General features: G+C 42.9%; 1 protein-coding gene across 2 annotated transcripts; it reads left to right on the forward strand.

The window, feature by feature from the left end:
- Nucleotides 1–2,379: 2,379 nt before the first annotated feature.
- Nucleotides 2,380–24,031, forward strand: acp1 (acid phosphatase 1). 2 transcript variants are annotated; one of them, XM_067370938.1, is made up of 6 exons: nt 2,380–2,440; nt 4,025–4,098; nt 4,701–4,814; nt 14,208–14,269; nt 17,012–17,117; nt 23,684–24,031. In XM_067370938.1, the coding sequence occupies exons 1-6, from the start codon at nt 2,398–2,400 to the stop codon at nt 23,759–23,761; spliced, it is 477 nt and encodes a 158-aa protein (XP_067227039.1). In that variant the 5' UTR covers nt 2,380–2,397; the 3' UTR covers nt 23,762–24,031. The 2 variants fall into 2 exon arrangements, with proteins under 2 accessions (XP_067227039.1, XP_067227038.1); XM_067370937.1 differs by lacking the exon at nt 4,701–4,814 and adding an exon at nt 4,877–4,990 and having other exon boundaries at nt 23,684–24,029.
- The last annotated feature ends 296 nt before the right edge of the window (nt 24,032–24,327 follow it).

Below are 24,327 nucleotides of genomic sequence, written 5' to 3' on the forward strand. Positions count from 1 at the left end.
CAGTTTTCCAAAAAGAACTTAAATTTTGATTCGTCTGACCACAGAACAGTTTTCCACTTTGCCACAGTCCATTTTAAATGAGCCTTGGCCCAGAGAAAACGCCTGCGCTTCTGGATCATGTTTAGATATGGCTTCTTTTTTGACCTATAGAGTTTTAGCCGGCAACGGCGAATGGCACGGTGGATTGTGTTCACCGACAATGTTTTCTGGAAACTGCAGCGTTGGGGGAATTGGTGATCCTCTGCCCATCTTGACTTCTGAGAGACACTGCCACTCTGAGAGGCTCTTTTTATACCCAATCATGTTGACAGTTGACCTAATAAGTTGCAAATTGGTCCTCCAGCTGTTCCTTATATGTACATTTAACTTTTTCTGGCCTCTTATTGCTACCTGTCCCAACTTTTTTGGAATGTGTAGCTCTCATGAAATCCAAAATGAGCCAATATTTGGCATGACATTTCAAAATGTCTCACTTTCAATATTTGAAATGTTATCTATATTCTATTGTGAATAAAATATAAGTTTATGAGATTTGTAAATTATTGCATTCCTTTTTTATTCACAATTTGTACATTGTCCCAACTTTTTTGGAATCGGGTTTGTACCTTTGTACCTTAGGGTACTGTCCCAGTGACAAGCACCGTACAGTGTTGGCAAGGGTATTTAGGTCTCAAATAATGCAACAACGATGTGCACAGGACCAAATGATCATCATTTTGTAAAGATTTTGTTAGAGTTCACTCACAAGTTAAGAAGATGAAGTGCAGACACAGAAAGTACAAATTGAGAATCAAGTTTTTCATTTGCTCAATTCTGACAGGCATTTCCTGAGGACAGCATATTGTGTCCGTATGCGAGGTTAAGGTTGTTAATGTGAAGGCATAATTAATGAAAGTTCAATGATTTGGTCATTATCGAGAAGTAAACCTTAAGAAGATTTGTGTATGGAGCAGCTGCAAACCAGCTGAATTTTAATTTGTGAATACAACATGTATAAGCTGCACAGATCAAGATGTATAGATCAATATCTGGCTCATGTGCTAACACTAAAATATGGGGGGGAAGTAGTTGTGCTGCATAATAATTCTGTTCAGTCAAAACCAATAGAATGACAATGTCAATGGATATCAGTTTTGCTATTGTGAGAAGCTGTTCTGGATTTCTTAGTAAGTTGGATTCATACATCACCTCCCTTAAAGTTTGGCACAGCTTGAGTCACTGACCCTGGAATATGGTTTTCATTATATCTCTCACTGGTCATTCTCTTTGACAGTGTTATATGCATCAAAGCCAAAATAGGAAAGCTGATATACCTTTAAGTATCTCTAGAGTGAAATTACAAATACTGATATTTTCATGGGAATCACCAGATTGTTACCTTTTTGCCATGCATAGGAAATTAGGAATCCCTTTGTGCACATACACTACTGTTCAGATGTTTTGATGTTTTTTAAAGAAGTCACCAAGGCTGCATTTGTCTGTCACTTTTGATCAATTTAATGCATAGCTGCTGAAAAAAAAAAAAATGAATTTCTTTTATAGGATTTTCACATATTATCACATATGCTTACAACACCACCATAGATTTATGTTACATTTCAACATAGATCCTATGTTGTCTTCATTGGCCTACTTCCATGCATGCTCTCTTAGTTGCCTATGTTGTCAGATGTGCGTGCACATATATTTTGCTGTGTAGTAAATTCACTCTGGTATGCACGATCAATACCCTGAAGTATAATCTGGTTTTATAACAGAGAAAGTATGGCTAAGCAGGCCTGGCAGCTGAGTGAAAAATAGTTCAATATAAACCTGCTCTAAATATGGTCTGGAAAACAGGACTTTCCTACAACCTGACCACCTAGATCTGTAAACACTGGATAGTGATACCAATAATAGAATCAGGACTGACTAAGCTTATGCAAGCCTGAAAAAACACCAGAGAAAAGTTTGTTAAGCATTATTGTGCAGCTTAGGCCTACTGGCAAAACATAATACAAGACATTTGCTCAGAATTATGCTCTGGATCCTTTGTGTGATACTATATAGATGCAGCCTTTGTGCTGCCTTTAGGCCTACTGTGTAAATAGACCTATCACAAATATTTTTTTTTTCTTCTGTTAGTTATTGGAGGACTTCATAGCTATATGTTTTATGATGTATGAGAGAAAAAAATTGAAAGTAAGTGTGTATATGTAGGTCAGGTGTTCACACTATTACTTGTCATATACTGTACACTAGTAATTTCATAAAAAAACATTTTAAAAACAACTATTTATTTCACTCCACCACTTTCATATATGTCCTCAAAAAACTACAAACTACTTTTTTGTTGGTGAATTTGGAACAGGCGGAATTTTGGCTAACCCTCAACGGGGACCTTTGATAGTAACCAATATGGCGGCTCCCGGTGGAAGTTCGGTGTTATTCGTGTGTTTGGGTAAGAAAGATTATAAAATATCGCCAGACCTTCTCTAACTTGTGATGTTTAGATGGGAAGCTGATGAAGTAACATTTTAGCTGGAGGAAACTGTCAAACTATCATCACTGTTTCATTCAATGATCAATCTTTCACTGAATGAAAGCTGTCATCGTCAGCTGAATGGTATCAGCATACTGGCCACGTTCACACAGCAGCAGAATAAGGCTATATTTGAGTCTTTAATACGGTTATGTTCACATGCAATACGGTTATTTACGGGACAACCGTATTTGATAACCGAACTCACACCTGTAAATTTCCAGGACTCACTACCGCATTCTCGGAATTTTCGCGCTGTGTGAACGAAACCGGACTGAACAACTAGTTGTCTGTCACGACAGTGCAAGAGAGCCGATCTGCCGGTTTTTTGTGTGTGGTTTCACTTTCGGTAACTTACTGCTACAGAGATATGAGCTGTGTGTCATCTTAAGGTGTTAAAGGGTTAGTTCCCTCAAATGAAAATAATGTCATTTATTACTCACCCTCATGTCGTTCCACACCCGTGAGACGTTCGTTAATCTTCGGAACACAAATTAAGATATTTTAGTTGAAATCCAATGACTCCGTGAGGCCTCCATAGGGAGCAATGACACTTCCTCTCTCAAGATCCATTAATGTACTAAAAACATATTTAAATCAGTTCATGTGAATACAGTGGTTCAATATTAATATTATAAAGCAACAAGAATATTTTTGGTGCGCCAAAAAAACAAACAAAATAACGACTTGTATAGTGATGGCCGATTTCAAAACACTGCTTCAGGAAGCTTCGGAGCATAATGAATCAGCGTATCGAATCATGATTTGGATCGCGTGTCAAACGGCTGAAATCATGTGACTTTGGCACTCCGAACCGCTGATTTGACACACTGATTCATTATGCTCCGATGCTTCCTGAAGCAGTGTTTTGAAATCGGCCATCACTATACAAGTTGTTATTTTGTTTGTTTTTTGGTGCACCAAAAATATCCTCATGATGCAATCACACGCATCCATTCATACATTAATGAACACTTCGTTTTGATAAGCAAATAATCAAAGAAAGTAGCCTATATAAAATATAGAAGTATATACTACTGATTAAAAGTTTTGGGTCAGAAATATTGATATTTTTTGAAGAAATGAATACTTTAAATCAGCGAGAATATGTTTTGATTAAAAATAAAAACTTCTATTTCTATGTTTTTACTCGTTGTAATAATCAAAGAATCCTGAAAAAATGTATCACGGTTTTCACAAAAATATTAAGCAGCACAACTGTTTTCAACATTGATAATAATAAGACATGTTTCTTGAGCAGCAAATCATCATATTAGAATGATTTCTGAAGGATCATGTGACAATGAAGACTGGAGTAATGATGCTGAAAATTCATCTTTGTCATCACTGGAATCAATTACATTATAAAACATATTCAAATAGAAAATAGTTATTCTGAATTGTAAAAAAAATATTTAGCAATATAAAAAAAATAAATATTTGGTCGCATGTAAACCTTTGGCTACTAAAACAATAACATTCTTCCCTTTCCTCAATACCCAGGGAATATTTGCAGATCCCCAATCGCTGAGGCTGTTTTCAGGAAGATGGCCACAGACAGCGGGGTGGTGGACAAGGTAAGTCGCTGCATATGATGCTTCTTTAATTGAATGATGTATCAATATATACAAAAGCTTGCAAAAACACAAAAAATAATCGCATGTGCTTCAGTGAAGTGATTGCGACAGTGCATCATCTTCTGGATGAAAGTAATTGGCTGATCTTAACAGGTATGTAACAAAGTGACTAAAGTACTTTTAGCCTAGCACCTCATCCTCATTTTGGATGAGAGTAACATGATAATTTTTATTTGCCAGTTATGCTTGTTCTTATACAGTTTTGACTTTATTGCTGAGGTTGCACAACTTGGGACAGATATGAAATTCTGCTCTTCAGAAAGGTCAACAAGAAGAATAAGAATCAAAACCTTAGTCTTGTGAGCCAAAATACAAAGAAATCGTGTCAGATTCATTCCAGCCTTGACGTTTAAGGCCAGAAATATTCAAATGTGAATACTTGGCCAACATGATCCCACTGTACATGCAGTAATAAACCTCTATAGAGTAACATATATATAGGCCTAGTTCTTCAGATAAATGCTATTCCTCTGTTCTGTTCTGTGTTTATGCATGTTTGTGTGTATAATTTCATCATCAATGCTGTATATGTGTGTCTTCAGTGGAGAATAGACAGTGCCGCCACGTCCACCTATGAGATTGGAAACCCCCCGGATCACCGCGGCCAGGCATGCATGAAGAGACATGGCGTGTCCATGAGGCACGTGGCGCGGCAGGTACGGCGGGGTCCTTATTAGCACTCAACACTAGAACCGTGTTCTCTGTGTGTGTGTTACAGTGGGTTATAGACTCTGGTGCCACCTCAGATTGGAATATTGGCAGCGTTCCTGACGCCCGTGGTCTGGCCTGCCTCAGGAAACATGGCATAGAGACAGATCACAGGGCACAACAGGTACTGCAGATGTGGGATTTTGTGTGTACATATGTTATCCACCTTATTTTGCAACACGGAAGTAAGCCGTTTTCCTTTAATATATGCAAGATTTCCGGTTAATTAGTATTAAAAACTATTTGTTAATTAGAACGACAACAAGATAAAATACTATGATAACAAATAGCAGTTTGCAATATAAATCAGTATAATAACTGAAAGTTGATGCTCTTACATTAAAAATAAGGTGGATAGATGGAGGAAGAGTGCAAGAAGCTTTCAGCACAGTATTGTTGAATAGTATAATATAAATGACACATTTATCAAAATTTCACTAACTTCAGTCTGTGTCACTCATACCGAAACCTTGCAGATACACAAATAAAGCCAGTTTTGGCAGGATAACTCCTGTGAGCATTATCTAATCGTAATTTACAGCCAAAAGCACTTTATCTTTGTCACACACCATTGATGTTTTATCGTTCTTCCTTATTTTAACTTCTTGCCTATAAATTAATTTTGACAGGCATCCACTGCCTATCTGCTGTTGACCCCTCTTCTCCATCTCCCTCTGTGTTTTCTGCCATTTTTCATCTTTCTTGTACATTTCCTGAGAAAATTCTCCACAGAGTTTGTTGTTTTGAATTGGTTTCCAAATAGCGTTTGGTATGTATTTTGATAAAACACAGTTGGTCCGTAATGTATCGCCAGCATTCTTTATAGCGCATACATAAATCATAAAGAGACCAATTAAAGATAACGTACTCGGTTACTAACGTAACCTCGGTTCCCTGAGATACGGAACGAGTACTGCGTATGGGGAAAGGTCTCCCTTTTTCCCCGCTGCTGAAGCCTTTTTCAATAACGCAGTGTAACTGCACCGTCATTGGTTCACTCATAGACAAGTTGTTGAACCAATGGCGGCGCGGCATAGCTGCGCGGCCTATGGCGACAAAGCGCGCGAATATTCCCGCCGAAATGGGCGGGGTATAGGGCTATATAAGCAGGCGTTTCGCCATAGGATTTCAGTGTCAATCGACTGAAGCGACGACCCTGAGCCGCAGCCTCGTGGCACGGCAAGTGACGCAGTACTCGTTCCGTATCTCAGGGAACCGAGGTTACGTTAGTAACCGAGTACGTTCCCCTTCGATACTTCACTCGTACTGCGTATGGGGAACGAATTCAACCACGCCGTGCCACGGCTGGGAACGATATAGCTTGCATTTGGCCACCCAGAGGGGGGCAAAAAGGACAAGCGGAGGCAAAGCCTAACCGAACCCATGGTTACACTGAAGGAAGATACTTCCTATGGTGGCGTGAAGCGGGACCTGTTGGAAGCCGCTAATCACACCGACAGGACCCGAGCTTGTAAGGTCGGGACATCGAGGTGATAGAACCTGACAAAGGTGGACGGCGAAGACCAGCCGGCCGCCTCACAGATGTCTTGGATGGAAACTCCGTTGGACCAAGCCCACGAGGAAGCCATTCCTCTAGTGGAGTGGGCCCTGACTCCTATGGGGCAATTAGTGCCCAGTGAGGAGTAGCACAGGTTAATAGCATCCACTATCCAACGGGAAATGCGTTGTTTCGAGACCGGAGACCCTTTGGTGCGGCCGCCAAAACAAACAAAGAGCTGATCCGACAGTCTGAAAGACTGTGATCGGTCTATGTAGGTCCTCAATGCCCTGACTGGGCAGAGTAGCTGCAGCTCTGGTTCGTCCGCCGAGGGAGGAAGAGCAGAGAGCGAGATGACCTGAGCTCTAAACGGAGTTGAGAGCACTTTAGGGACGTAGCCATGCCTAGGTTTCAGAACGACCTTAGAGTCACCAGGCCCGAATTCGAGGCATGCAGGGTTCACAGAGAGGGCCTGCAAATCGCCAACACGCTTTACCGATGCTAGTGCTAGTAGCAGAGCGGTTTTTAGTGTTAGGGGCCTGAGGTCGGCTGAACCCATTGGTTCAAATGGGGCTCCTTTCAAGGCCCTGAGGACCAACGAGAGGTCCCAGGAGGGAATAGTGAGAGGGCGAGGAGGATTCAAACGCCTAGCACCTCTCAAAAAACGGATCACGAGCCCGTTTCGTCCCACCGATTGGCCAGCAATAGGAGCGTGGAACGCTGCAATGGCTGCTACGTAAACCTTAAGCGTGGAAGGGGAGCGCCCCATTTCCAAGCGTTCTTGGAGGAAAGACAGTATGGAAGATACGTCACTCTCCACAGGGTCTATGTTGCGTGTTGAACACCAATCAACAAAGACTGACCACTTCTGGTCGTAGAGGCGCCTCGTAGATGGGGCTCTAGCCTGAGAAATGGTATTTAGGACGTCCTCGGGGAGGCTAGTCGGCTCCCATCGAGGGACCAGAGGTGCAGAGCCCAGAGCTGCGGCTGTGGGTGCCAGATTGTTCTGTTTGCCTGAGAGAGGAGGTCCCGTCTCAGGGGAATCGGCCACGGGGCTCTTAGAGAGAGCCTGAATAGCTCTGAGGACCAAACCTGGTTCCTCCAGAGCGGGGCCACCAGAAGGACTCTGTGCTGGTCTTCTCTGATACGCCTGATGACCTGGGGGATCAGTGCGATCGGAGGGAAAGCATAAAGGAGCGTGCTGGGCCATGTGTGGGCCAGAGCATCTACTTCCTTCGAGAAAAATGTTGGGCAATGAGAGTTGTCTTCTGAGGCGAAGAGGTCTACCTCTGCCTTCCCGAAGAACTCCCAGATCGTGAGGACCACTTGGGGGTGGAGCATCCACTCGTCGGAGGGGATGTTGCTCCGTGACAACATGTCCGCACCCAGATTGTTCCTGCCAGGAACATGAGTCGCTCTGAGCGACTGAAGCCTCGGAAGAGCCCATTCCAGCAGTCGTTTCGCCAGAGCGCATAAGCGGCTGGACGAAAGACCGCCTTGGTGGTTCAGGTATGACACCACCGTCATACTGTCTGACCGAACTAGAACATGACGTCCCGTCAAGTAAGCCTGAAAGAACTGAAGGGCTTTCATCACTCTAGCATCTCTAGACAGTTGATGTGTAGATGGCTTTCCTCGTGGCTCCACGAGCCGAAGGCCGGTCTGCCCTCGCACACAGCGCCCCAGCCCAAGTTGGAGGCGTCTGTTGAGAGCACCGTCCTCCGTGAGACCGCCTGTAAGGGGACTCCGCGTTGGAACCATACTGGATCCATCCAAGGTTTCAGGGCTAGAAGACAGGCCCGATTGACCTTGAGACATAGGCGGCCGTGCCGCCATGCGCTGGGAGGAACCCGGAACTTCAACCAGTACTGAAGAGGCCGCATCCGAAGAAGGCCTAGCTGCAGCACCGGGGAGGCGGAAGCCATCAGCCCTAGCAGCCTCTGGACAAACTTCAGAGGGAGATAGGCTTTGTTCGTGACAGATGCCGTGAGCTGCTGAATTGCCAGGGCGCGCTCTGGCGAGACTACTGCCGTCATACGGACCGAGTCGAAAACTGCTCCCAGAAACGAAATTCGTTGAGTGGGGCATAGCGAGCTCTTGGCTAAGTTGACCCTGAGACCCAGGCATTGTAGATGGCTGAGGAGCACGGATCTGTGGCGTTCCAGCTCGTCTCGCGAACGGGCTAAGATGAGCCAGTCGTCGAGGTAATTCAGAACCCGGATTCCCATCTGTCTCAGAGGGGAAAGCGCGCGTCCATGCACTTGGTGAAAGTGCGGGGAGCCAGAGACAGCCCGAAGGGCAGGACCGTATATTGGTATGCCACCCCTTCGTATGCGAATCTCAAGAATCGTCTGTGACGGGGGGCTATCTGGATGTGAAAATACGCATCCTTCAGGTCCAGCGAGCAGAACCAGTCCTCGGGGCAAATGTGCGCGAGGATCTGCTTCAGCGTCAGCATTTTGAACTTCCGTCTCATGAGGGAGTGATTCAAAAGCCTGAGGTCTAGGATGGGTCTGAGACCGCCATCCTTTTTGGGGACCAGAAAGTAGCGGCTGTAAAAGCCTGTCTCGCTCTCTGACGGAGGAACCATTTCCACAGCTCCTTTTTCCAGCAACGACATGACTTCGGCCCGGAGGACATGAGCGTCGTCCGGATTGACCGATGTTTGAAGCACCCCGGCGAAGCGGGGGGGCCGTCGTGCAAACTGGAGCGAGTAGCCCTGGTTTACGATCCCCATGACCCATTCTGACACATCGGGGATGGCCTGCCAGGCCTCGGCCCGAGTGGCTAGGGGTTGAATAATGTTGGGTGACAGACCGCCGTTGAGAGGGTCGTACACCGCGAGGGGTGGAAGAGGAAATTTGCTCTTTTTGTGATGAGGTAAAAATTTGTCCGCCGTGAAAACGGCGTTTGGAGTGGGCGCAACAGGTGTGGGCCCAGCTGTCACTTGGAGTATGTTTCCCACGCCCGGAAATAAACGAGGCGGAGGGGAGAGTACCCGTGGGAGCTTTTGGGGTGGTCCGGTCGTAACGGGACGGTCCCCCATCCTCTTCCTGTCCGACGAATCAGGACGACTTCGGAGGCACCGGGTCCAGCACAATCCTGGGCCGGGGTCCCTGGCGCCTCGGGAAGGGAGGGCGCTTCGCAGGGCGCGAGCGCTGGCGATGCTCCTGGGGCGGCGCTGCCTGTGTTGCAGGTGGGGCTGGTTTGTTCTGCTGAGCCGGCGCAGTCCTGGGGCGGCTAGACGCAGAAGCGGAGCTGGAGCGCTTAGGCAAGAAATGCCTCATAGCCTGAGACGATTTCTGCGCGGCAGTAAAGCGCTCAGTGAAGCCATCCACTGCAGGCCCGAAGAGACCAGAAGGCGAGACCGGGGCGTCTAAGAAGGCCGTCTTGTCTAGGTCTTTGATCTCCGTTAGGTTGAGCCACAGGTGGCGCTCCAACACGACCAGGCTGGCCATGGAACGACCGATGGCCTGGGCCGTAGCCTTCGTAGCTCGCAGGGCAAGATCCGTGGCGCTGCGGAGATCTTTGAAGGCTGGCGCGTCGATTCCAGACTCATCCAGAGAGCGGAGGAGTTTGGCCTGGAATGCTTGAAATATGGCCATGGTGTGGAGCGCAGAGGCAGCTTGGCCCGCCGAGGTGTAAGCCCGTCCAGCCAGAGTAGAGGTGGTCCGACAGGGCTTGGAAGGAAGGGCCCTCCTCGTCTTCCAACCCACAGCCGCGGGAGGACAGAGGTGAGCAGCCACCGCTTCATCTAGGGGTGGCAAGCGCTCGTATCCCTTCTCCTCGGCGCCGTCGACGGCGGTGAGGGCGGAGCGGTGCGTAGTGTGGAGGCGGGCAGAGTAAGGAGCGCGCCACGACTTCGTCAGCTCTTCGTGGACCTCAGGAAAGAAGGGCGCTGAACGCTGGCGAGGTGCTTGGCGGCGGCCTGGCAGAAACCATTCGTCCAGGCGGCTGCGAGGACGGCTCCTCTGGAGGGGCCCACTCGAGGTCCAGCTCTTCAACGGCTCTAGACAGGATGCGGAAGAGCTCGGCATCCATGCCCTGGCCATGCTCGATGGGTTCCAAGGAGGCGGTGGAGCGGGGTCTTCCGGCTCGCCAGCCCATCCTTCCGCTTCGGAAGCCGCAAGAGACATGGAGTCGTCTTGTTCGTCGTCTGTTCCCCCGAATGAGACGAGGTCACTCGCTTCTGCGGAGGGACGCTGCTCAGGGCGAGAGAACAGAACTGGAGAGAGTTCCCTGGGAGGAGAGGGCGAGGCACGCGGGGGCTGGGCCGGCGTGAGCTCGCTCAACTCCTGGCGCTGAGTCGCTCTACCCCGCTGTCTTTTCCTCGCCGGACCGCGGAGGAAGGAGACGGGAGGGCGCGAGCGGCGAGATCGCCCTCAGTGAAGAAGGCGACCCGCGAGCGCAGGGAAGCGAGACTCATACACTCGCAGTGCGGGCATGAGTCTCCAGCGAGCGCGCCGTCTGCGTGGGGCTTGCCCAGGCAAGCGACACACTCGCTGTGTCCATCGTCGTCGTGCAGGGGGCCCTGCAAGTACCACATGAGTGGCGGGGCATCGTGAGACGCCGCTGCCGTGAAAACGGCAATTGGGTGGCTCTTTTAGAGCGGCGAGGGCCGCGGAAGCTCTTAAAGCGGTGAAAACCGCTGGAAATCGCTCTTTTAGAGCGGCGTTTAAGCCGCGGATGAAGCTCTCAGGCGGCGCGCCGGATGGCGGCAGGGGACGCACAGGAAGCGGCCGGAAGCGGGAAGCGGGAGGCGGCGGCTCGGCGACGGCGCTAGAAGCTGCAGTCCGCGAGGGCGCCGGCGCTTTCTTCCACCGGCGAGTCCAGGCGAGTCCGCTGCGGGAGCCTCTTCAGACGGCGGCGAGAGCAGAAGGCGGCGAGCTTCTTCGGCTTCAGGCGGAGATCAGCGAAGAGAAGTAGATGTCGTCGCTGAAGGAGAAAACACTGAAATCCTATGGCGAAACGCCTGCTTATATAGCCCTATACCCCGCCCATTTCGGCGGGAATATTCGCGCGCTTTGTCGCCATAGGCCGCGCAGCTATGCCGCGCCGCCATTGGTTCAACAACTTGTCTATGAGTGAACCAATGACGGTGCAGTTACACTGCGTTATTGAAAAAGGCTTCAGCAGCGGGGAAAAAGGGAGACCTTTCCCCATACGCAGTACGAGTGAAGTATCGAAAGGGAACAAACCTTATTTACAGAGGAGCGGTACTGGTGTTGTTGCTGGGTGGGAAACGTAACGCATTTTTCTTAAATGTATAGTTCACCCAAAAGTGAAAATTATCCCATGATTTACTCACCCTCAAGCCATCCTAGGTGTGTATAACTATCTTCTTTCAGACAAACACAAGCGGAGATATATTTAAAAATATCCTGGTTCTACCAAGCTTTATAATGGTAGTGAACCCCCAGGGGGCGTGTTCTGAAGCCCAAAAAGTGCATCCATCCATCATATGATCCATACGGCTGCAGGGGGTTAATAAAGGCCTTCTGATGTGAAGCGATGGGTTTTTGTTTGAAAAATACCCATATTTAAAACATTATAGATTAAAATAACTAGCTTGTGCCAGACGACCGTACGCACACTGCTCAAGTCGACTTGCGCCAAATGAGTAACCCCTGATATGATGTATGACGCAGAATGTAGGAGTAGCGTAAGCTTAGACGCCTCTCGCGGTTTGAACAAATAGGGCTGGGCAACAAACTCAAGCTCCTCTTCTCTTACAATGAAATCCTCTGACATTTCTCTTAAAAAATTCTCGTTTTTAGATTTCTAATTTTTGACCGGTGTTTTGTTTTGCTCTATCCTCTGCTATTCCGCATTCACCATTATGTCATGCGTCGGGTCAGAGGTCACTCTTCCACAGCAAATCAATGCGTACGGTCTGCTGGAAGTTTTAAATATGGATATTTTTCTTACAAAAACCCTTCGCTTCGCTTCAGAAGGCCTTTATTAACCCACTGAAGCCATAATGATTTTATTTATGATTAATGGATGCATTCTTGGGGTGGGGCTTCAAAACAACCCCCCCCCCATTCACTACCATTATAAGCTTGGTAGAGCTTGGTAAAGCTTGGATATTTTTAAATATATCTCCGATTGTATTGATCTGAAGGAAGATAAACATGTACACCTAGGATGGCTTGAGGGTGAGTAAATCATGCCATCATTTTCATTTTAGGGTCAACTATCCCTGTAAGTGGTGGGAATTTTCAGTTACTATGTCTGCAGGTTATGCCAGTAGATGGCGACAAGTGATTCTCTTTATGATTCGAATCACTTAAGATTTATTCATATTCATTGCTAGAAGATGCAACTTTTACCTTCATTAGGAATTATTTCAGTTTGCGAAGAAAACAGACAAAGTAACTTGAAATATTGTGTCTAAAACGCAAGTTACTCAATGTTAACATGTTATTTATTGAACTGTTGTATAAAAACTACATCAGTCGTGCAGTTGGTCTGAATATATGAAATTCCATGTTGATATTTGGAACAACAGTGCACTTTTTGCGATATTGCTTAAATTTAAATTAAATAATTTAGTTTTAGGTAGTTTGGGAAAATAAAGTGGCTGTAGTTGCTGTGCAGCGTGACAATTCATTTACTTAAAGAAATAATCTTTTTAGACAAGCTGTTTGAGTGTTATTGTTTCTCTCTAATTTTTATTGTAATTTTTCTCTGTTTGTGTTTTACCATTTTGATGATTTATGCATCACACATTAATAAATCAATCCAAGCTTTACTTTCATTTACTTTCATTGTTATTATTATTATGGACACATTGTCTGATATCTAAACCTCTCTATTCTGTTTTTAAGAAAAGCATTTTGGCCTGATGTGAACAGCTACACTAGTACATCAGGGTCAAAATCTGGATTTCGGTAACCTCTAATGCTATGTTATCAGATTTGGTAACCCTGCTGTTTGTGTGTATGTTCACATCAGAGCAAAGTGCTTTTTGAGAGACTTTTAATGAACAGTGAAATCACAGATTTCTCTAGGTCACTGATTTCGGCACAACGCCAGTGCTAGGCATGTAAGATTATTTGTTGGTACTAATGGGAATGATCTTTATTCCAGTTAGTTGTTGAATGCTGTATCACCTTGCCTAAAAAAATATACATGGTCTGACCTGTTACTGTCAGGCTAAGCGAAACTCCTAATTCGTGTGCTTTCCACCCACATATTAAAGCCGTCAGTCAGATATTCCAGTCATGTGGGCAGGCTTTAGCTCAGCCTTTAGAGGTCAGGTTCATACGGGGCTGTACAGAGCTGAGCTCACACTAAAGACATCTTTGTCCTGTTGACCTCACACAAATCAACAGCCCCCAATTATACAAGAAAACACATGTAGACACAAGGAACAGGCGTATATGTTGTTCATGATTTCAAGTTTTTGCTCTTTGTTGTTTTTGTAAATTGGAATCATATATTCCTATTATGGCTCACTCTGTGCAGTGGCGTCCCAGATGAATCATGTGTTCTTGCTCAATATATGCACACGCATATATCCAGCCACAGATGTGCTTTGATCCGTTTCTTAACTCCATGTCTTGAGTGAGGGAAGCGAATGTTCGAACAGACAAAGACAGCACGTCTACTCAATCTCTGGCCCTTTGCTTATGTTCCCTGGAGTTTATCCAAGCCAGCAACGTGCTCTTTTGGCTGCAGATTTGCCTCTTTTGGTGAAAGACAGGAAGAATTAGAAAGGAAAATGGAGAGAGGGGGGTGCCTGTGGGCCGAAACCACTGGCCCGTGCTTAGTGGGTCACTGCAGGACAATGTGAATGAAGTGTTACATGCGTTACTTATGCAGTCTTTCTGTTTGTTAGGTCACCAAAGATGACTTCATGACTTTTGATCACATCCTCTGCATGGACGAGAGCAACTTGAGGTATGTGCAGGGGTTCAGTTGGTATTTTGGTGATAGAAAAACCCTAAATCTGGTTATTCTGGTGCCTTGTGTAAGATATGACACCCTCACCCCAACCCCGAAAAATATTACCTATGAATGTGTATGAATGTGTGTGTGTTTGTGCATATATACAGTTACATATACACCGATCAGGCATAACATTATGACCACTGACAGGTGAAGTGAATAACACTGATTATCTCTTCATCACGGCACCTGTTAGTGGGTGGGATATATTAGGCAGCAAGGGAACATTTTGTCCTCAAAGTTGATGTGTTAGAAGCTGGAAAAATGGGCAAGCGTGAGGATTTGAGCGAGTTTGACAAAGGCCAAATTGTGATGGCTAGACGACTGGGTCAGAGCATCTCCAAAACTGCAGCTCTTGTGGGGTGTTCCCGGTCTGCAGTGGTCAGTATCTATCAAAAGTGGTTCAAGGAAGGAACAGTGGTGAACCGGCGACAGGGTCATGGACGGCCAAGACTCATTGATGCACGTGGGGAGCGAAGGCTGGTCCGTGTGGTCCGATCCAACAGACGAGCTACTGTAGCTCAAATTGCTCAAGAAGTTAATGCTGGTTCTGATAGAAAGGTGTCAGAATACACAGTGCATCAGTTTGTTGCATATGGTGCTGCATAGACGGAGACCAGTCAGGGTGCCCAAAAGCACCAACGGTGGGCACATGAGCATCAGAACTGGAGCAATGGAAGAAGGTGGACTGGTCTGATGAATCAACTTTTCTTTTACATCACGTGGATGGCCGTGTGTGCCACTTACCTGGGGAACACATGGCACCAGGATGCATTATGGGAAGAAGGCATGCCGGCAGAGGCAGTGTGTTGTTTGGGCAGTGTTCTGCTGGGAAACCTTGGGTCCTGCCATCCATGTGGATGTTACTTTGACACGTACCGCCTACCTAAGCATTGTTGCAGACCATGTACACCCTTTCGTGGAAACAGTATTCCCTGGTGGCTGTGACCTCTTTCAGCAGGATAATGCTCCTGCCACAAAGCAAATATGGTTCAGGAATGGTTTGAGGAGCACAACAACGAGTTTGAGGTGTTGACTTGGCCTCCAAATTCACCAGATCTCAATCCAATCGAGCATCTGTGGGATGTGCTGAACAAACAGTCCGATCCATGGAGGCTCCACCTCACAACTTGCAGGACTTAAAGGATCTGCTGCTAACATCTTGGTGTCAGATACCACAGCACACCTTCAGGGGTCTAGAGGAGTCCATGCGTCGATGGGTCAGGGCTGTTTTGGCAGCAAAAGGGGGACCAACACAATATTAGGAAGGTTGTCATAATGCCTGATTGGTGTGTATATATACATTTATAGTATATGATCATACTTTGTGAGTTCCGCTCACCAGCTCCACGAAGCAAGAGAAAGCGGCCGACCAGGGATGGCCTATATCTGATCAATCCTGGCTCTAAAGACTGGAGTAATGATGCTGAAAAGCCTTGTCTTTCTGACATGAGAATGATGATTGATGTTGAGCAACACTTAGCGAATGAACTATATCATGGATCTGTCAGCAGTCTGGGAGTACTATGAGTCTGGGGGCAGGAGGGTTGTTTTTAATGGTGGGTGTGGTGCGGGGGATATTGTCAGAATCACATGTTCTGCTAGATCCAGTGCTTATTAAGAAGATTACTGAGTTCTTTAGATTCCTTGTCTTTTCTTTGTGGTTCTATGTCTCGGCTTTTCTCTTCTCCTTGACACGATAAATCTCACAGTCATGTTTTAGTGATGATTATCTGTCTTGGGTTAATCAAGATTGAAAATATATATGTAAGGGCATTTCCTGCTATATTTTGACGTTATGTGAGTGGGTGGTGTGCCTTAATGATTAAAGGTCTGAGCTGGTAATCCTAAAGGTCATAGGTTCAAACCCGGAAGGGATGATCCCTGAACTGGGGAGTTAATGAGAGTCTTGGTCAAGATGCTGAACCCTTGGCACAAGTTATTTGAGATTTCTGAATTTTATTTGAGCTTTGTCTAATAATTAAATTAAAAAATCATATGTGAATATCTCTTAAGGAGCTCATTCAATCACTGTCAGGTGAATCTGAATCCAGCCTTGCTAAATTAAAATGCTGTCAATAGAATAATGTTTGATTAAGATCATGATATCCAGAATGAAACAGTAATGTCAAAATTGATTTGTTTAGTACACTATTTAAATATATCTATATTATTTTATTTTCTCTCCAGTTTGAAAACTCTCGTTTCAAATAACCCACAGATTAGGTGGAAGATAGGTATTTTTGCACATCCCTAGTGGTTATTGTTTGTTTTTAATAGTCTCGTCGTTCATGATTAACCACACTAGCTATGAGTACCCAGGTGTTGTTATGTGTGTTGTTGTGAATCATTTATTTAGATTTTTTTCAGCTGTTTGTGTGTGTGTGTGTGTGTGTGTGTGTGTGTGTGTGTGTGTGTGTGTGTGTGTGTGTGTGTGTGTGTGTGTGTGTGTGTGTGTGTGTGTGTGTGTGTGTGTGTGTGTGTGTGTGTGTGTGTGTGTGTGTGTGTGTGTGTGTGTGTTGCAATGTCTTGGTCCTGGGAGACTTGCAGGAAGAACAGACAGATCCTGTCAAGTTTCATTGGTGCTTAAATCATATTCCTGAATAAGTCTGAAAGAACTCGCACCATTGATATGATTGAACATCAGTCTACTGGCTGTACAGGATCTAAGCTGTGTGTATGGTTTTCTTACAGAGATCTGAACAAGAAGGCCAACAGCATAAAAAACAGCAAAGCCAAGATTGAGCTGCTCGGCTCCTACGATCCTGAAAAACAGCTTATTATCCAAGACCCGTACTATGTAAGTGTACACACATGCACTCAGCAGGATCATATATATATATAATATATAATATATATATATATATATATATATATATATATATATATATATATATATATATATATATATATATATATATATATATATATATTCCAGAGATTGTAAAGATCCAGTTAAGATCATATGATGAGTTTATATGATGTCTCCTCGTTCATCCCACACTCGCTATTCCAGCTGTGGGTCCGACTTCAGCTGTTTACTAGTGTTGGAACCATTTTGGATCAACCTAGCAATGTTAGATTATTTTTAAGTTTCCCACAACCTGGGACATTCATCTTCAAATATCATCATTTTTGAAAGAAGGAATCTTGTGTGATTCATGATGATTCATAATTTCAGGTTTTGTATATTACTTATTTGGAAATTAAATGTTCTATCCCAGCTTAATGTTGAAAGACAACTGTGGGTAAGGTTGACGCTCTTGACATTGACAGACAGGATTGGCTCAACTAACGGTTTGAGCTTGTGGATGGGAATATCTATTTGTTTCTGTGTATTTTGCCAATTTCATTATTTTTAATAATTATATATATATATATATATATATATATATATAAAATACATATTTTTTTAAATTATACACATTTCACTTTTAAGATTGCTCCAAGAGAGTTTATTGGTGTGTGTAAGTGTTGTGGTTGTTTGAGGGTTGTTGATCGTGTAGAGAAAACTTTTTGGGAATGCTGCAAGCTGCTTATTTGGTTGTGGTGTGCTTGGATAAAGATGTAATCATTTACTTACCCAATAAATTAGCCAATAAATCATGTCCTCTGTCTAAGTCTTTAAAAAAAGAGAGAGAATTTGATGCATTGTGTGGTCCTGGCCCCCGACTGATGTTTAAGAATGAGGATTCCTCAGTGGATATCTGTGTGTGTTTAAGGCGTACTCCATTTGCAGAGTTTCTGCAAACTGTCAACACGTACTGGATTAATGTTCTGTGGGTGAGGACAGATTATAAGGAATAGTTTACTCAAAAATGAAAATTCTGCCCTTATGTCATTCATAGCCTGTATTTCCTCCTTGGATCTCAAAAATAGGATTTTTTTTTTTTGGTCCATGCAGTTACAGTGATTTGGGCTGAGGCTTTCAAATTTGACAAAGGATAAAGAAATAAAATTAGTTCTTATGACTCATGCAATATTACAAGTATAGTCATAAAATAGATTTGTTTGAGGAACAGACCAAAAAAAAATTATGTTCTACTGATACACAATGATTGAAGTGACCCAGTTTGGACTGATTCATGAACAAATGATTTGGAACCATTTTATAACTAAATGAACTGATTCCTTAAGATCTGACTCAAAAGAATGGCTTGTTTATGAATCGGACACTGCTGCTTCTGCAATGAAGTCTCTTAAACGAGATCAAGATTTTCAGTGAAAATGACTTAAAGGGGACCTATTATGCAAAATTCACTTTTACATGGTGTTTGAACATAAATGTGTGTTGGCACTGTGTGTACACAATCACCCTATAATGATCCACCCACATCCACTTTTTTTTAATCCCCATAAATCATAAGCAGTGTCTCAGAACAAGCCGTTCCCAGATTCTGTACAAAGTGACATCACTTTGTACAGGCCCTGCCCACAACTGTTGACGGACTCTGCCTTATTAGCATAGACCCCGCCCTGAGCGAGTTGTACACACTCCGCTATTGTCTTGATGCCGGAGCAGCTGTAGCGACAAGAATGTCTCTTAAAGAGTTAGTTCACCCAAAAATGAAATTATGTAATTAATTACTCACCCTCATGTTGTTCCAGACCCGTAAGACCTTCGTTCATCTTCACAAATTAAGATATTTTTGATCAAATCTGATGGCTTGCATTGCCAGCAATAACACTCCCTTTTTCAGTGCTCAGAAAGCTACTAAAAACATATTTAAAACAGTTAATGTGACTACAGTGGTTCAACTTTAATATTATAAAGTGACTAGAATACTTTTTGTGTACCAAAAATAACAAAATAGCGACTTTATTCAACAATATCTAGTGATGGGTGATTTCAAAACACTGCTTCATGAAGCTTAACAAATTATTTGTTTTGAATCAGTGGTTCGGAGCACGTATCAAACTGCCAAAGTTATGTGAACTTTTGAAGTTTCAAAACACTTATGATGTAACGAAGCCTCGTTTACTGAAATCATGGTATTTTGGCACTCTGAACCACTGATTTAAAACAAATGATTCGTTAAACTTCGAAGCTTCATGAAGCAGTGTTTTGAAATCGCTAGATATTGTTGAATAAAGTCCCTATTTTGTTATTTTTGGCACAAGTATTTAACCCCTTAAGTGATTTAGGTGTTTTGTTGTTGGATGTAAGACTGAACATAATAGTCTTCATTTATTCCCGACATCTGAGCCGCTGAAGACGCAGTGGATTGTCGATGAGTTGAATCAAGTCCACAGCATCTACATACATTTATTCACTAACCACCATTCAGAAATGTCCAGATGCATTCTAAAAGTTGTAACTTCTTCCTGAGTCTCTCCATCAGTGTCGACTCCGGTTTGAACAATGTAAGGCTGAACACCGTAACTGACAATCGTCATTTTGGTTGCTTGAGATTCGCCATCTTTGTTGTTGTTGAGCAACCATAGCAGCTGGGAGCAGCAGCTCATTTGCATTGCACAAAAACAGCATGTTTTTGCTAGCACTCAAAAATGGGTATTTACAAAATGGTATAATAAATCTGTGACTGTATCTCACAAAGGTATTATAAAGTTTCAGAAGACTTGGAATGTAGATCAAAAGTTGGATCAACCACTTTTACGGTGCTTTTGCATCCTTTTTTGAAGCTTGAGAACTTTAGCCTTCCTTCAGTTGTTATTGAATGGAAAAAGAGTGTCCACATTACTAAATACATCTCATTTTGTGTTTCACGGAGGAAAGAAAATCATATGGGTTTGGAACATTGGAACAGCATAAGGTGAATACATGATGCCAATATTATAACTTGTTTTGGGCAACATATCCCCTTAACAATTAGCAAAAACTCTGGATGAATCTGTGTGAGTGTTCTGTTTGTTAAAGCCATTGTAAGAGTATTATTTAATGTTTTAAACAGAGGTGTTTAGTGTCAAAAAGTATTATAAACACCCAATTATGACATAAAAGTTGATTAGCCAACAGATTAAACCACAAAACTGATGTTTGGAAGGGAGTTATGTCCATTATGAGCGATGATAGGGAGGGAACGGGTGAGTGTGTTGAGAAATAGAAATTGGAAAGTCCCTGATGGGCCATCCCAACTGAGATCATTAGCATTCCCCCTGCAGACACTGTCGGGTCATCCAGCTCACACCACCAGCTCTCAAAGACACATCTGTGAAGGTCAGCAAACTCGCTTTTAGATGAGAAGATGTCTAAGAGCTGATTAAGTACACATTGTGAAGATGTTTCACTAGGCTGAAGGCTTTCAGAACATGTGGGTCACAGCCACGCTGAGGTTGTTGGAGATAATCCTTGGCATGCTGAAAGGTGTAAAGTTGTATGTTTCCTCTCTAGTATTTCTTTATGGCAGACAACCAGCTGGCTGAAGTGGGTAGGCCTTTCTGCCAGTGCAGAATAGGAAACTGGCCTCTACGCTGGACTACGCTGGCCATCCAAATGCTTAGGGCTGCTTCATACTAAAAAATGTTCTTGTCGAATAGTAGTTGCTCATTTAAATTAGTTGACTAGTGGACATTTATGATATTAATCTAATTAGATATATAATTGGGGTTGGGGAGTGGTATCGGGAAATGTTTTCAGTTTCAGGTCTGAGAAAGAATATCAAATGTAACATTGTTCGACTTTACAGAGAAATACTAAACCATAATAATGAGCATTTTAAATATGAATTAAGCGCTCAAGCGCACACATATAGTACTGTTTATCAATGTTTCAGAAAAAACAAGATGACTGACTGAACATTTTAACAATTTATTATAGGGCTGCACGATTAATCGCATGCTATTCTCACGCGCATTTCGTCAGTAAAGCCGGTTCCCTGATTACCGCTAAATCGCCATCACCTGCTTTCAAATGAAGCGGCATTTAATAGACAGAGCCGTAGATCACTGAAAAGCCACGCAATATCGCGTTCATATCGCAGATGAATCGCCTGCGATAATGAACGCGATATTGCGTGGCTTGTCTGTGAACTACGGCTCTGTCTAATAAAAGGCGCTCCGTTTAAAAACAGGTGATGGCGATTTAGCGGTAATCAGGGAACCGGCTTTACTGACGAAATGCGCGTGAGAATAGCATGCGATTAGTCGTGCAGCCCTAATTTATTAATAAACTAGTTGTTTTCTGAGTCCGTGTCAGCTGCAAAAATGAAGTTGGCGATGCCGACTCGTCATCTCCAAAGTATAGTGGATGCGCCTTTACACCATGTCCTATCCAGACGCAATAAGATTCCAGCGGCAATTTGACTGTCCACACTAGACGCGATGTGACAATGAGAAGCGATAAAATCAATCAAAAGCCAATCAGAAGAGAGTGTGGGCGGGCTCTCTCTGCAAGAGCACAGCAGACACAATGAAATGGGCAAGTAGTACATAGTAAATTTCATAAATATTACACCATTTAAACATTATTTAAAGTACATACGGAGTGACTTAACCCATCATAGTCATAGAATACACTTGTTCACATTGAGTTGACAGTTTGAACGTTCTTGTGCCCATTTATTTATTTTCAAGATCTGAGGTGAATTAGCCAGTGTTGTTTTCATTACAGCCAAAAAGCTGAATGATATTCAAACTCACAATAGACGCTTTTAACATTAAATAAATCACATAAACAGTACCTGATAATATCACTGTGTCCTTGTTTCAGCCGCGAGAAATAGAAACCATTTCTAAAATAGAATCGTTGTGTGTCGCCGTTGTGGCTGGTGAAGACAAAACTCAGATAAACGGAAAAGATACATTTTATCGTGCGTCGCATCACGTCTGATTAGGACATGGTGTTAGAGTGAAATGCATGTTAAAGGGATAGTTCACCCAAAAATGAAAATTCTGCCTTTAATAACTCACCCTCATGTCGTTCCACACCCGTTGGACTTTCATTCATCTTTGAAACACAAATGAAGGTATTTTTAATGAAATGGGAGAGTTTTCTGTCCCTCCATAGACAGCAACACAACTGACACTTTGACGCTTCATAAAGTTCATAAAGAGATTGTAAAACTAATCCATATGAATTTAGCGGTTTAGTCCAAATTTTTATATGATGAACAGTTTTAAGTTAGACTTTTATTTACATATAAACTTTCATCAACTCACACATCAGTTGTGGTAAACGGAAGCTCAAGCATGTTTGCTTGACGTGCGAGAACCAATGAGGTTCATTCTCATGTCTGCAAAAAGTTTGTTCTCATGCATCAAACAAGTTCGATTCAGCTTCTGTTTATGTTTGCTGATCGATGTTTATATGAACACTAATAATTTAACAACACTATTAATTAATTAATAACACAGTTAAATGTATTCTTTAGCAATCTCAAAATAAATATATATTTTTCATACATTAAAATATTGTGATAAATACATTTGTAGCATTTAAAATGACTGATTTTAGGTTTTTGTGTTGTTTTTATTATAGACAAAATAGTATAGAATTTTAATTCTATTGGCCAGGCCCGGTATTATAATACTGGTGCATCTCTACTGTTTGCCAATATTAATACAATCTGACAACAGTAGTTCATAGGTATTACTTTTTAGCTCAAATTAGGCAATATTGTGTTACTCCCTAAAAAAGTAACTTATTGCATTGCTTAGTTACTTTTTATGAAAAGTAATGTGTTACATTACTTTTTGTGTTACTTTTTCTCACCTGGGCTGGGCTTGCCTTTTTTCTTCTTCTTCTTTTTTTTTTTAACAGCAAAAAAAGTTTTTGGCAAATGTTAAGGCCCTTTCACACTTAAAGTGAAATGAATAAGATACAGGAGAAGGAGGTTCAACACTCCTATTTCTAAATCTAAAGTCATTTTTGTTTATTAGTATGGTTGAATTTGATAATTGAAGGTCAGCAGCAAAGACATTGGTTAATAAAGATTAAATACATAAAGTATATTTGTGTAATTTAATATAGTTAATTATTACAGGTTTGCATAATATTCTGAGATTGCATTTCACTGTTTTTAATCATTTTGAGGTGAGATGAGTAAATGCATGTTCACATTTAGTCTAGAACTACAATAACCATTATGTTCACACAGCGCACACAACACCTCTGCACTTTATTTCTCTCAACATGGGGACGGGAAAGCTTTAGTCAATATTTGTGATGAAAAAGTGACTTAGATATTTTGTTGTAAATTGAAAAGGCAATGTTACTTTACTAGTTACTTGAAAAAGTAATCTGATTACATTACTTGTATTGCGTTACCCCCAACAATACACATAAGTATTCTAGAGAAAAACACAGGCAGTAAATTAGGGGCTAAATAACCAATTATCAAGACATTTCAGCTGTGCTGTCTTTTGATCTGGTGTCTTTAATGGTTTCTGTTTGTTTTTCGCTTGCAGGGGAGTGATAAAGACTTTGAGACGGTGTATGAACAGTGTGTGAGATGCTGCAAAGCCTTCCTGGAGCAGCACTCATAACAAACGACCAACTCCTGAAACCTGCAACACCTCATCATGTGATAGTCAAATATAAATATCTGATGGAAACAACAGAGTCTTCATAAGCAAACCAATTAATAGCAAGGTATAGAGAAGCACTTTGTCTTAAATGTAAAATAAGTTGCAATGAAATGTCATAGGATGCTGTCTGTGCAGTGGTAAACTGCTTTTGTTGACCATGCCCTCTGAGGAGAGGAAATTCACTGAAATAAACCAGAAATAAACCTTCTCTTAGACCAAGACTTTTCAGCAAAATTTTAGTACATTTCTGTGAGTTTTATGACTTTTCCCCTTGTTTCTTTGAATATGAAGTATGTGCTTGTCCCAGTTGTTTTAGTTAATTAGGGATGAGGAAAGATGGTTGCCTCATGACTTCCTCTTGTGCCAATTTTTGTTTATTTCCACCACTTTTCCCTTTATCCTCCAGGCCTTTCTTCTCTCATTCATTCTCTTCATCTTTTTGGAAACTCTCTTGAGAATTTTCCCCATCACTAAGATATTTAGCAACAGAAGTTGACCGTTATCTTTGGTGTGGTTACAGACAA

The sequence above is a fragment of the Chanodichthys erythropterus genome, chromosome 20, assembly GCF_024489055.1.
Source record: "Chanodichthys erythropterus isolate Z2021 chromosome 20, ASM2448905v1, whole genome shotgun sequence".
NCBI classification, from domain to species: Eukaryota; Metazoa; Chordata; class Actinopteri; order Cypriniformes; family Xenocyprididae; genus Chanodichthys; species Chanodichthys erythropterus.

Bases quoted from the DNA above. Each gene is read 5' to 3' on its own strand.
- acp1 (XM_067370938.1), top strand. From the start codon at position 2,398: ATGGCGGCTCCCGGTGGAAGTTCGGTGTTATTCGTGTGTTTGG. The intron at 4,099-4,700 runs GTAAGTCGCTGC...GTGTGTCTTCAG, and splicing joins ACAGCGGGGTGGTGGACAAG to TGGAGAATAGACAGTGCCGC. The intron at 17,118-23,683 runs GTAAGTGTACAC...TTTCGCTTGCAG, and splicing joins TTATCCAAGACCCGTACTAT to GGGAGTGATAAAGACTTTGA.